General features: G+C 53.5%; 1 protein-coding gene across 5 annotated transcripts in view; it reads left to right on the forward strand.

Annotated features, from left to right (window-relative positions):
- LOC146054628 (disintegrin and metalloproteinase domain-containing protein 33-like) overlaps window positions 1-13,383 on the forward strand; it is a 184,012-nt gene that overhangs the window by 97,010 nt on the left and 73,619 nt on the right. For 3 of the 5 annotated variants that reach the window (XR_014469059.1, XR_014469324.1, XM_083168198.1), the window contains exons 4-6: window positions 2,027-2,105; window positions 4,916-5,043; window positions 9,402-9,591. The exons of 1 other annotated variant lie outside the window; for it this stretch is intronic. Coding sequence is in view for 2 of the 4 variants with exons in the window: in XM_083168198.1 (XP_083024324.1) it covers window positions 2,027-2,105; window positions 4,916-5,043; window positions 9,402-9,591 (397 nt within the window). In the remaining 2 variants the exon portion in view is untranslated. The remainder of the gene's footprint in view (window positions 1-2,026; window positions 2,106-4,915; window positions 5,044-9,401; window positions 9,592-13,383) is intronic. One more of the 5 variants, XM_083168475.1, reaches the window with a different exon arrangement.

Consider the following 13,383-nt stretch of genomic DNA (forward strand, 5'->3'; position numbering starts at 1 on the left):
GGTGCCGTTAGTGTTTTCCCAGTCAGGTCCCTGTTAGTCAGTTTTACCGGTTGACAGGCCTTATGTCGACACCTTAAAAAGGTTAACAGGGTCATTCGGTCGACACAAGCATTAGGTCAACCAACAGTCAAAAGGTCAACATGGGGTTTTCATATTTATTTATGTGCCGACAGGTGGTATTTCATGCCCAACCAGCAGAGGCGTAGCTACCGTAAGGCAGCCACCGCGGCTGCTTGGGGGAGCAAGTGCCAGCGGGGCGCCCCCGGTGCCCGGGCACTCTGGTCAGACCCCCCCTTACCCCTTCGCATGCCGCCGCCGCCTCCTCTAACATCCCTAAAAAAACTGTCTGCTGTACGGGGGCAGCCATTTTTCATTACTGCAGGAGACGGAGCCCGGAGGCTATCTGCGGTGCCGGACTGAATGCGGGGCCGGCGGCGGCGGCATGCGGAGGGGTAAGGTAATTTTTTGGCGGGGGGGGGGGGCCACAATATTAGTTACGCCTCTGCCTACCAGCCACTAGGGCGAGGAGGGAGAATAATATATAGTGCCGAGCGCAGCCAGCCATTCGAGGGGACGTGATGCACCGATACTGTGTCCATGTCGACAGTGTTGACATTCAAGACTAATGAAAACCCATATCGACCTTTTGACTGTTGACCTTCCCCATGTCAACCTAATGATTGTGTCGACCTAATAACCCTGTAACAGGACGTCGGCCGCCTGCCCTGTTCTCCTTCCCGTATGGGACAAATGTCGGACTGAATTATATTTGCGAGCAGGGAAAATCAATCGATGGTCGGTGAACAAATGATTTTGCCCCCGTACGATGTAAATGCAAAATATCAATTCGAAAAGCAGCGGGGATGTTCGGAGCATGGCAGAGGGTGGGCATTCCCTCGTCCTGTGGGCGGTGTTAGAGGGTTGCTAAGCAGCGGGGATGTTCGAAGCGTGGCAGAGGGTGGGCATTCCCTCGCCCGGTGGGCGGTGTTAGAGGGTTGCTAAGCAGCGGGGATGTTCGAAGCGTGGCAGAGGGTGGGCATTCCCTCGCCCGGAGGGCGGTGTTAGAGGTTTGCTAAGCAGCGGGGATGTTCGGAGCGTGGCAGAGGGTGGGCATTCTCTCGCCCGGTGGGCGGTGTTAGAGGGTTGCTAAGCAGCGGGGATGTTCGAAGCGTGGCAGAGGGTGGGCATTCCCTCGCCCGGAGGGCGGTGTTAGAGGGTTGCTAAGCAGCGGGGATGTTCGGAGCGTGGCAGAGGGTGGGCATTCCCTCGCCCGGAGGGCGGTGTTAGAGGGTTGCTAAGCAGCGGGGATGTTCGGAGCGTGGCAGAGGGTGGGCATTCCCTCGCCCGGTGGGCGGTGTTAGAGGGTTGCTAAGCAGCGGGGATGTTCGGAGCGTGGCAGAGGGTGGGCATTCCCTCGCCCGGTGGGCGGTGTTAGAGGGTTGCTAAGCAGCGGGGATGTTCGGAGCGTGGCAGAGGGTGGGCATTCCCTCACCCGGTGGGCGGTGTTAGAGGGTTGCTATGCAGCGGGGATGTTCGGAGCGTGGCAGAGGGTGGGCATTCCCTCGTCCGGTGGGCGGTGTTAGAGGGTTGCTAAGCAGCGTGGATGTTCGGAGCGTGGCAGAGGGTGGGCATTCCCTCGCCCGGTGGGCGGTGTTAGAGGGTTGCTAAGCAGCGGGGATGTTCGAAGCGTGGCAGAGGGTGGGCATTCCCTCGCCCGGTGGGCGGTGTTAGAGGGTTGATAAGCAGCGGGGATGTTCGGAGCGTGGCAGAGGGTGGGCATTCCCTCGCCCAGTGAGCGGTGTTAGAGGGTTGCTAAGCATAAATTTTTTTTATGCTGCTTAACGAGTCAACCAGAATCGCCCCCTCAAATGTGTTCTCAAATAGGGCAAAACCATGCTGCACTGCAGGTGGGGCAGATGTAACATGTGCAGACAGTTAGATTTGGGTGGTGGGTGATATCTATATTGTAGTGTATTTACCCGGCACAGAAAGAAATGACCCAACGCTGACTGTCCTGTTCCCACAGCCTCCTGCTTTCTCCTGGCTTCTCCGAGACGCATTACACCGAGGATGGCGAGCCGGTGACTGTTACCCCGAACCACACGGTCAGTGCCACCATGTTCTGCTTCTACTCTGGGGCCGTAGTGATGGCCAGTGATTCCTGATATTACTGCATGATACGATACTCGGCTGGATAATAAAGGGGGCACCCACACTGCAGCAGGATGCGACCATGTATCATCTTGGCTGGTCAGCACAGACCACCAGCCAGCATGCCAGGGAATGTGTACGCTAACATATCCTTTCATATGCGGCTGCACATCGCTTACCATCAAATTATTTTTTTGCCATTCCTACTCTGAATTTGGTGTGGGTGTTGGCATCATGTGACCTCAGCCTCCCACACCAAGCAGGCATCACCACGTCTGTGTCTGCAGGGGATTGCCCAGCATTTTTTATGGGGATGTCCCTGCCCACCCCCTTCCTGCCCCTCCTGAAGCGAAAGGCCCGGCAAGTGTGTCCTTTACCTACCTGTATTACTTACCTTCTCCTCCTACCATGTGTCCTTCTCCTTCCTGTATTACTCACCTTCTCCTCCTACCATGTGTCCTTCTCCTTCCTGTATTACTCACCTTCTTCTTCTCCTCCTCCTCCTCCTCCTCCTCGTCCTCGTCCTCGTCCTCCTCCTCGTCCTCCTCCTCGTCCTCCTCCTCCTCGTCCTCCTCCTCCTCCTCGTCGTCCTCCTCCTCGTCCTCCTCGTCCTCCTCCTCGTCCTCCTCCTCCTCGTCCTCCTCCTCGTCCTCCTCCTCGTCCTCCTCCTCGTCCCTTGTGTCCTTTTCCATTACTCACCTTCTTCTCCTCCTCCTCCTCCTCCTCCTCCTCCTCCCTTGTGTCCTTTTCCATTACTCACCTTCTTCTCCTCCTACCCTGTGTCCTTTTCCTTCCTCTATTACTCACCTTCTTCTCCTCCTACCCTGTGTCCTTTTCCATTACTCACCTTCTTCTCCTCCTACCCTGTGTCCTTTTCCTTCCTCTATTACTCACCTTCTTCTCCTCCTACCCTGTGTCCTTTTCCATTACTCACCTTCTTCTCCTCCTACCCTGTGTCCTTTTCCATTACTCACCTTCTTCTCCTCCTACCCTGTGTCCTTTTCCATTACTCACCTTCTTCGGTACTCTTTACCTAGAACGGCGCCCATCGCGGTGATCGCGACATCGCGGGCAGCACATAAACGGCCGCGACGCGATGCCCGCGATCACCGCGATTTTCCCATAGGGAACAATGTTAAAAAGCCTGATTGACCGCGATTTTGCATTCAATGCCTCAATGCCCGCGATTTTCACATAGGAATCAATGTTAAATGGGCTACAGAGCCCAAATAGTCACAATTAACCCTTAAATGTCACCCCAATTTTTGTACGCCACCCCACGATCCACGCCAACCCGAAGCGTGGCGAGCGCAGCGAGCCCGCGAGGGGCGGCGGTACGCGTCCTCCGACCTTTTCATGCCCTACTATCCACGTCGGCGTGGAGTTGAGAATAGAATAGTGTGGCGAGCGCAGCGAGCCACCGAGCCCGAAGCGTGGCGAGCGGACGCGGATACCTTCACAGGTAAACGCGTCCCCTCGCGGGCTTCACAGGTGTCCGCTTTTCGCCACGGATACCTGTGAAGCCCGCGAGGGGACGCGTATAACTGTGAAGGTATCCGCGTCCCCTCTCGGGGCTCGCTGCGCTCGCCACGCTTCGGGCTCGGTGGCTCGCTGCGCTCGCAACACTATTCTATTCTCAACTCCACGCCGACGTGGATAGTAGGGCATGAAAAGGTCGGAGGACGCGTACCGCCGCCCCTCGCGGGCTCGCTGCGCTCGCCACGCTTCGGGTTGGCGTGGATCGTGGGGTGGCGTAAAAAAATTGGGGTGACATTTAAGGGTTAATTGTGACTATTTGGGCTCTGTAGCCCATTTAACATTGATTCCTATGTGAAAATCGCGGGCATTGAGGCATTTTAAAGTAAAATCGCGGTCAATCAGGCTTTTTAACATTGTTCCCTATGGGAAAATCGCGGTGATCGCGGGTACACGATTTTTATGTACCCGCGATTTACCCGCGATGCCCGCGATGCCCGCGATTTTTTACCCCCGACGCCCGCGATTCTAATCGCGGGCGCCGTTCTAGGTAAAGAGTACCCCTTCTTCTCCTCCTACCCTGTGTCCTTTTCCATTACTCACCTTCTTCTCCTCCTACCCTGTGTCCTTTTCCATTACTCACCTTCTCCTCCTCCTACCCTGTGTCCTTTTCCTTCCTCTATTACTCACCTTCTCCTCCTCCTCCTACCGTGTGTCCTTTTCCTTCCTCTATTACTCACCTTCTCCTCCTCCTCCTACCGTGTGTCCTTTTCCTTCCTCTATTACTCACCTTCTCCTCCTCCTCCTACCGTGTGTCCTTTTCCTTCCTCTATTACTCACCTTCTCCTCCTCCTCCTACCGTGTGTCCTTTTCCTTCCTCTATTACTCACCTTCTCCTCCTCCTCCTACCGTGTGTCCTTTTCCTTCCTCTATTACTCACCTTCTCCTCCTCCTCCTACCGTGTGTCCTTTTCCTTCCTCTATTACTCACCTTCTCCTCCTCCTCCTACCGTGTGTCCTTTTCCTTCCTCTATTACTCACCTTCTCCTCCTCCTCCTACCGTGTGTCCTTTTCCTTCCTCTATTACTCACCTTCTCCTCCTCCTCCTCCTCCTCCTCCTCCTACCGTGTGTCCTTTTCCTTTCGGTTTCACTCACCACCTTCTCCTCCTCCTCCTACAGTGTGTCCTTTTCCTTCCTCTATTACTCACCTTCTCCTCCTCCTCCTCCTCCTACCGTGTGTCCTTTTCCTTTCGGTTTCACTCACCACCTTCTCCTCCTCCTCCTACAGTGTGTCCTTTTCCTTCCGGTTTCACTCACCTTCTCCTCCTACCATGTGCAGGAACATTGTTACTACCATGGACGTGTGAGGGGTAATGAGGAATCCTCGGTTGTACTCAGCACCTGCTTAGGAATCAGGTAATACTAACGCCCTGAACTTAATGATCACCATATGTTTCTCCGTTATCTATGCTTGTGTCCTCCAAGTCTATGGGTGAGATGCACCAAATATTAGAGAGAGATACTGTAGAGAGGAAATTTGCTCTCCTGGTCCGATGTGTTTCCCTATCATTTACTCATTACCCCAGTCCCTCCCATATTACCCCCAGTCCCTCCCATATTGCCCCAGTCTCTTACTCATTACCCCCAGTCTCTCCCATGTTACACCCAGTCTCTTACTCATTACACCCAGTCCCTCCCATGTTACCCCCAGTCTCTTACTCATTACCCCCAGTCCCTCCCATATTGCCCCAGTCTCTTACTCATTACCCCCAGTCCCTCCCATGTTGCCCCAGTCTCTTACTCATTACCCCCAGTCCCTCCCATGTTACCCCAGTCTCTTACTCATTATCCCATGTCCCTCCCATGTTACCCCAGTCTCTTACTCATTATCCCATGTCCCTCCCATGTTGCCCCAGTCGCTTACTCATTACCCCCAGTGCCTCCCATGTTGTCCCAGTCTCTTACTCATTACCCCCAGTCCCTCCCATGTTGCCCCCAGTCTCCTTCTCATTAGTCAGTCAGGGTCGGCAACAGAAAATTTGGGCCCTGTACAATGATATTTCTGGGGCCCCCCTACCTAATCCATAACCTCCAACTGTACCGATTTAGCCGGTACAGTACCGTTTTTTTTTTATACCGGCTCCTCCGACTCTGGCTTCCGGCAAATTGCATATGTGTAGTTTCATTCTTTCACAGCCGGCTGCTCTTCGGGAAGGGGGAGTGGCCGACCAAACTACAACTCCCAGAGGGCTTAGGGTGCCAGTGGCTGAGTTCCGCTTTGTCAACCCAATGCGTCCATGTCACACACCCTATCACGACGAGCCAGTTCGCGCCTGCCCTGCCGACTCTGCTGCTGTGCCCCGCCGCTGCTGCTACTGGCTGCGCTGAGCATGTCACAATATAAGATAGCGCAGCGCAGGAGACAGTTTGAAAAGTGGCTCACCCTCTCTGACTGTTAATGACAGAGCCACCCCCCTCCTCCTGTGTGCTGTGTGCCCACCATCGCGCCCAGTAAGCCGCAGCATTTTTCTCCCTCTACTACCTCTCTCTCTACGTGCGTGTGCTACCAGGCTTTGTCCCAGGCGATGCCACCTGCATGAATACACTCTCAGCCCCTGCACACCAACTGCCGCTGACTGCTCTCATCCCCTGCACACCAACTGCCGCTGACTGCTCTCATCCCCTGCACACCAACTGCCGCTGACTGCTCTCATCCCCTGCACACCAACTGCCGCTGACTGCTCTCATCCCCTGCACACCAACTGCCGCTGACTGCTCTCATCCCCTGCACACCAACTGCCGCTGACTGCTCTCATCCCCTGCACACCAACTGCCGCTGACTGCTCTCATCCCCTGCACACCAACTGCCGCTGACTGCTCTCAACCCCTGCACACCAACTGCCGCTGACTGCTCTCAACCCCTGCACACCAACTGCCGCTGACTGCTCTCAACCCCTGCACACCAACTGCCGCTGACTGCTCTCAACCCCTGCACACCAACTGCCGCTGACTGCTCTCAGCCCCTGCACACCAACTGCCGCTGACTGCTCTCAGCCCCTGCACACCAACTGCCGCTGACTGCTCTCAGCCCCTGCACACCAACTGCCGCTGACTGCTCTCAGCCCCTGCACACCAACTGCCGCTGACTGCTCTCAGCCCCTGCACACCAACTGCCGCTGACTGCTCTCAGCCCCTGCACACCAACTGCCGCTGGTTGGACACAGGTAGGAAGCCTACTCACCTCATACATTCAGTGTTTTGTTTTTTTAATTTAGGGGTTGTGGCCACGCCCCCTTTACTCATGGCCACGCCACTTTTCTGCAGTTGTACCGATTTTTACTCCTCAAATGTTGGAGGGTAGGCTAATCCCAAATCCACACATCCTAATCTAACCTTTCGCTGCTCCAGATCCTGCTTTCAGGTGCAGACTTCTCACATTCCCAGTCCTGCTGGCTCCCGGCTGCTGGCTCCAGGCTGCTGGTTCCCGGCTGCTGGTTCCCGGCTGCTGCTTGCTGCTGGCTCCCGGCTGCTGCTTGCTGGCTCCCGGCTGCTGGCTCCAGGCTGCTGGTTCCCGGCTGCTGCTTGCTGCTGGTTCCCGGCTGCTGCTTGCTGGCTCCCGGCTGCTGGCTCCAGGCTGCTGGTTCCCGGCTGCTGCTTGCTGCTGGTTCCCGGCTGCTGCTTGCTGGCCTGGCTCCCGGCTGCTGCTTGCTGGCCTGGCTCCCGGCTGCTGCTTGCTGCTGGCTCCCGGCTGCTGTTTGCTGGTGGCTGCCGGCTGCTGCTGGCTCCCGGCTGCTGCTTGCTGGTGGCTCCCGGCTGCTGCTGCTTGCTGGTGGCTCCCGGCTGCTGCTGCTTGCTGCTGGCTCAAGGCTGCTGCTTGCTGGTGGCTCCCGGCTGCTGCTGCTTGCTGCTGGCTCCCGGCTGCTGCTGCTTTCTGTTGGCTCCCGGCTGCTGCTGCTTGCTGCTGCTGGCTCCCGGCTGCTGCTGCTTGCTGCTGCTGGCTCCCGGCTGCTGCTGCTTGCTGCTGCTGGCTCCCGGCTGCTGCTGCTTGCTGCTGCTGGCTCCCGGCTGCTGCTGCTTGCTGCTGCTGGCTCCTGGCTGCTGCTGCTGCTTGCTGCTGCTGGCTCCCGGCTGCTGCTGCTTGCTGCTGCTGGCTCCCGGCTGCTGCTGCTTGCTGCTGCTGGCTCCTGGCTCCCGGCTGCTGCTGCTTGCTGCTGGCTCAAGGCTGCTGCTTGCTGGTGGCTCCCGGCTGCTGCTGCTTGCTGCTGGCTCCCGGCTGCTGCTGCTTTCTGCTGGCTCCCGGCTGCTGCTGCTTGCTGCTGCTGGCTCCTGGCTGCTGCTGCTTGCTGCTGCTGGCTCCCGGCTGCTGATGCTTGCTGCTGCTGGCTCCCGGCTGCTGATGCTTGCTGCTGCTGGCTCCCGGCTGCTGATGCTTGCTGCTGCTGGCTCCCGGCTGCTGCTGCTTGCTGCTGCTGGCTCCCGGCTGCTGCTGCTTGCTGCTGCTGGCTCCCGGCTGCTGCTGCTTGCTGCTGCTGGCTCCCGGCTGCTGCTGCTTGCTGCTGCTGGGTCCCGGCTGCTGCTGCTTGCTGCTGCTGGCTCCCGGCTGCTGCTGCTGGCTCCCAGCTGCTGCTGCTTGCTGCTGCTGGCTCCCGGCTGCTGCTGCTTGCTGCTGCTGGCTCCCGGCTGCTGCTGCTTGCTGCTGATGGCTCCCGGCTGCTGCTGCTTGCTGCTGATGGCTCCCGGCTGCTGCTGCTTGCTGCTGCTGGCTCCCGGCTGCTGCTGCTTGCTGCTGCTGGCTCCCGGCTGCTGCTGCTTGCTGCTGCTGGCTCCCGGCTGCTGCTGCTTGCTGCTGCTGGCTCCCTGCTGCTGCTGCTGGCTCCCGGCTGCTGCTGCTTGCTGCTGCTGGCTCCCGGCTGCTGCTGCTTGCTGCTGGCTCCCGGCTGCTGCTGCTTGCTGCTGGCTCCCGGCTGCTGCTGGCTTGCTGCTGCTTGCTGCTGGCTCCCGGCTGCTGCTGCTTGCTGCTGGCTCCCGGCTGCTGCTGGCTCCCGGCTGCTGCTGGCTTGCTGCTGGCTCCTGGCTGCTGCTGCTTGCTGCTGGCAACAGGCAGAACAGGCCTACCGCAGAGTGCAGGACAGATGACCTGTGCATGCAGTAAAAGTACAGGAGCCAGATACTGCGGCCACAGCGCCAGTGGCAGGTAACGCTGTGCGCCTGCAGCCCCAGGCCGTACGCACACACACACACACACACACAGTGAGTCAGTCAGAGTCAGTCTCACACAGATGGTGCACAGCAGACCGCCAGGCCGTAAGGGTCACTGACAGGCCAACTAGTACAGCGGCCGTGCCGGGGCATGGAAGCTCTGGGGCCCGTCACACTTGTCCCCATTGACCCCCCTGTCGCCGGCCCTGCCCCCAGTCCCTCCCATGTTGCCCCGGTCTCTTACTCGTTACCCCCAGTCTCTCCCATGTTGCCCCCAGTCTGTTCTTACCCCCAGTCCCTACCATAACATCAGTGACACCCAGTTATGGATGCTCTACACCTGGCATGGCCAAACTCTGTCCATCCAGCTGTTGTGAAACTACACATCCCAGCATGCCTTGCCATAGCTTTACCATTCCCAAATAGCAAAACTGTGGCAAGGCATGCTGGGAGGTAATTTCACAACAGCTGGAGGGCAATGGTTAGTCCGTGCCTGGCAGAGATAATATATGTGTGAGTACAGTATATACAGAATCCCTCTGACCTGAGATGTGACTTCTCCTCTCTCCTTACAGTGGCCTCATTGTCCTCAATACCAGCAACAGCTTCTACCTCCACCCTCGGGCTGCGTCAGGCCGCGGAACCCATATGCTGTACCCCACACAACATCTGCCCATTACAGGAGGAAGCTGCGGCCATGATGGACAACTACAACCTGGCACCACACACCTCAGTGACTTTATCTCCCAGCCCGGGCACCACAGGGTAAGGCTGGCACTTAGGGAAGATCTCCAGGCACGTGATGTGTCCTAGTGTTGTGTGTATTGGAGGTCGCACACTGGGCCCGATTCTGCGCATGTGCAGGGCCGCTGTGACCACTCTGCCCGGTCAAGCGCACCATCCTGCCCAGCCAGGCCACCAAGGAAATGCCGGGGGCAGAGTGCAACTTGTCGGTCAGAGCGACTGAAGAAACCGTTCTGGGGAGAACACTAGCCAGTTACATATTATTCCCCAGTAGTGCCAGTTACATATTATTCCCCAGTTGTGCCAGTTACATATTATTCCCCAGTAGTGCCAGTTACATATTATTCCCCAGTAGTGCCAGTTACATATTATTCCCCAGTAGTGTCAGTTACATATTATTCCCCAGTAGTGCCAGTTACATATTATTCCCCAGTAGTGCCAGTTACATATTATTCCCCAGTAGTGCCAGTTACATATTATTCCCCAGTAGTGCCAGTTACATATGATTTCCCCAGTAGTGCCAGTTACATATTATTCCCCAGTAGTGCCAGTTACATATTATTCCCCAGTAGTGCCAGTTACATATTATTTCCCCAGTAGTGCCAGTAACATATTATTCCCCAGTAGTGCCAGTTACATATTATTCCCCAGTAGTGCCAGTTACATATTATTCCCCAGTAGTGCCAGTTACATATTATTCCCCAGTAGTGCCAGTTACATATTATTCCCCAGTAGTGCCAGTTACATATTCTTCCCCAGTAGTGCCAGTTACATATTCTTCCCCAGTAGTGCCAGTTACATATTCTTCCCCAGTAGTGCCAGTTACATATTCTTCCCCAGTAGTGCCAGTTACATATTCTTCCCCAGTAGTGCCAGTTACATATTATTCCCCAGTAGTGCCAGTTACATATTATTCCCCAGTAGTGCCAGTTACATATTATTCCCCAGTAGTGCCAGTTACATATTATTCCCCAGTAGTGCCAGTTACATATTATTCCCCAGTAGTGCCAGTTACATATTATTCCCCAGTAGTGCCAGTTACATATGATTTCCCCAGTAGTGCCAGTTACATATGATTTCCCCAGTAGTGCCAGTTACATATTATTCCCCAGTAGTGCCAGTTACATATTATTTCCCCAGTAGTGCCAGTAACATATTATTCCCCAGTAGTGCCAGTAACATATTATTCCCCAGTAGTGCCAGTAACATATTATTCCCCAGTAGTGCCAGTTACATATTATTCCCCAGTAGTGCCAGTTACATATTATTCCCCAGTAGTGCCAGTTACATATTATTCCCCAGTAGTGCCAGTTACATATTATTCCCCAGTAGTGCCAGTTACATATTATTCCCCAGTAGTGCCAGTTACATATTCTTCCCCAGTAGTGCCAGTTACATATTCTTCCCCAGTAGTGCCAGTTACATATTCTTCCCCAGTAGTGCCAGTTACATATTCTTCCCCAGTAGTGCCAGTTACATATTCTTCCCCAGTAGTGCCAGTTACATATTCTTCCCCAGTAGTGCCAGTTACATATTCTTCCCCAGTAGTGCCAGTTACATATTCTTCCCCAGTAGTGCCAGTTACATATTCTTCCCCAGTAGTGCCAGTTACATATTCTTCCCCAGTAGTGCCAGTTACATATTCTTCCCCAGTAGTGCCAGTTACATATTATTCCCCAGTAGTGCCAGTTACATATTATTCCCCAGTAGTGCCAGTTACATATGATTTCCCCAGTAGTGCCAGTTACATATTATTCCCCAGTAGTGCCAGTTACATATTATTCCCCAGTAGTGCCAGTTACATATTATTCCCCCAGTAGTGCCAGTAACATATTATTCCCCAGTAGTGCCAGTTACATATTATTCCCCAGTAGTGCCAGTTACATATTATTCCCCAGTAGTGCCAGTTACATATTATTCCCCAGTAGTGCCAGTTACATATTCTTCCCCAGTAGTGCCAGTTACATATTCTTCCCCAGTAGTGCCAGTTACATATTCTTCCCCAGTAGTGCCAGTTACATATTCTTCCCCAGTAGTGCCAGTTACATATTCTTCCCCAGTAGTGCCAGTTACATATTCTTCCCCAGTAGTGCCAGTTACATATTATTCCCCAGTAGTGCCAGTTACATATTATTCCCCAGTAGTGCCAGTTACATATTATTCCCCAGTAGTGCCAGTTACATATTATTCCCCAGTAGTGCCAGTTACATATTATTCCCCAGTAGTGCCAGTTACATATGATTTCCCCAGTAGTGCCAGTTACATATGATTTCCCCAGTAGTGCCAGTTACATATGATTTCCCCAGTAGTGCCAGTTACATATTTTTTCCCCAGTAGTGCCAGTAACATATTATTCCCCAGTAGTGCCAGTAACATATTATTCCCCAGTAGTGCCAGTTACATATTATTCCCCAGTAGTGCCAGTTACATATTATTCCCCAGTAGTGCCAGTTACATATTCTTCCCCAGTAGTGCCAGTTACATATTCTTCCCCAGTAGTGCCAGTTACATATTCTTCCCCAGTAGTGCCAGTTACATATTCTTCCCCAGTAGTGCCAGTTACATATTCTTCCCCAGTAGTGCCAGTTACATATTCTTCCCCAGTAGTGCCAGTTACATATTCTTCCCCAGTAGTGCCAGTTACATATTCTTCCCCAGTAGTGCCAGTTACATATGATTTCCCCAGTAGTGCCAGTTACATATGATTTCCCCAGTAGTGCCAGTAACATATTATTCCCCAGTAGTGCCAGTTACATATTATTCCCCAGTAGTGCCAGTTATATATTATTCCCCAGTAGTGCCAGTTACATATTATTCCCTAGTAGTGCCAGTTACATATTATTCCCCAGTAGTGCCAGTTACATATTATTCCCCAGTAGTGCCAGTTACATATTATTCCCCAGTAGTGCCAATTACATATTATTCCCCAGTAGTGCCAGTTACATATTCTTCCCCAGTAGTGCCAGTTACATATTCTTCCCCAGTAGTGCCAGTAGTGCCAGTTACATATTATTCCCCAGTAGTGCCAGTTACATATTATTCCCCAGTAGTGCCAGTTACATATTATTCCCCAGTAGTGCCAGTTACATATTATTCCCCAGTAGTGTCAGTTACATATTATTCCCCAGTAGTGCCAGTTACATATGATTTCCCCAGTAGTGCCAGTAGTGCCAGTTACATATTATTCCCCAGTAGTGCCAGTTACATATTATTCCCCAGTAGTGCCAGTTACATATTATTCCCCAGTAGTGCTAGTTACATATTATTCCCCAGTAGTGCCAGTTACATATTATTCCCCAGTAGTGCCAGTTACATATGATTTCCCCAGTAGTGCCGGTAGTGCCAGTTACATATTATTCCCCAGTAGTGCCAGTTACATATTATTCCCCAGTAGTGCCAGTTACATATTATTCCCCAGTAGTGCCAGTTACATATTATTCCCCAGTAGTGCCAGTTACATATTATTCCCCAGTAGTGCCAGTTACATATTATTCCCAAGTAGTGCCAGTTACATATGATTTCCCCAGTAGTGCCAGTTACATATTATTCCCCAGTAGTGCCAGTTACATATTATTCCCCAGTAGTGCCAGTTACATATTATTCCCCAGTAGTGCCAGTTACATATTATTCCCCAGTAGTGCCAGTTACATATTATTCCCCAGTAGTGCCAGTTACATATTATTCCCCAGTAGTGCCAGTAGTGCCAGTAACATATTATTCCCCAGTAGTGCCAGTTACATATGATTTCCCCAGTAGTGCCAGTTACATATTATTCCCCAGTAGTGCCAGTTACATATTATTCCCCAGTAGTGC

This window comes from Crinia signifera, chromosome 1 (assembly GCF_055691185.1).
Source record: "Crinia signifera chromosome 1, ASM5569118v1, whole genome shotgun sequence".
NCBI lineage: Eukaryota > Metazoa > Chordata > Amphibia > Anura > Myobatrachidae > Crinia > Crinia signifera.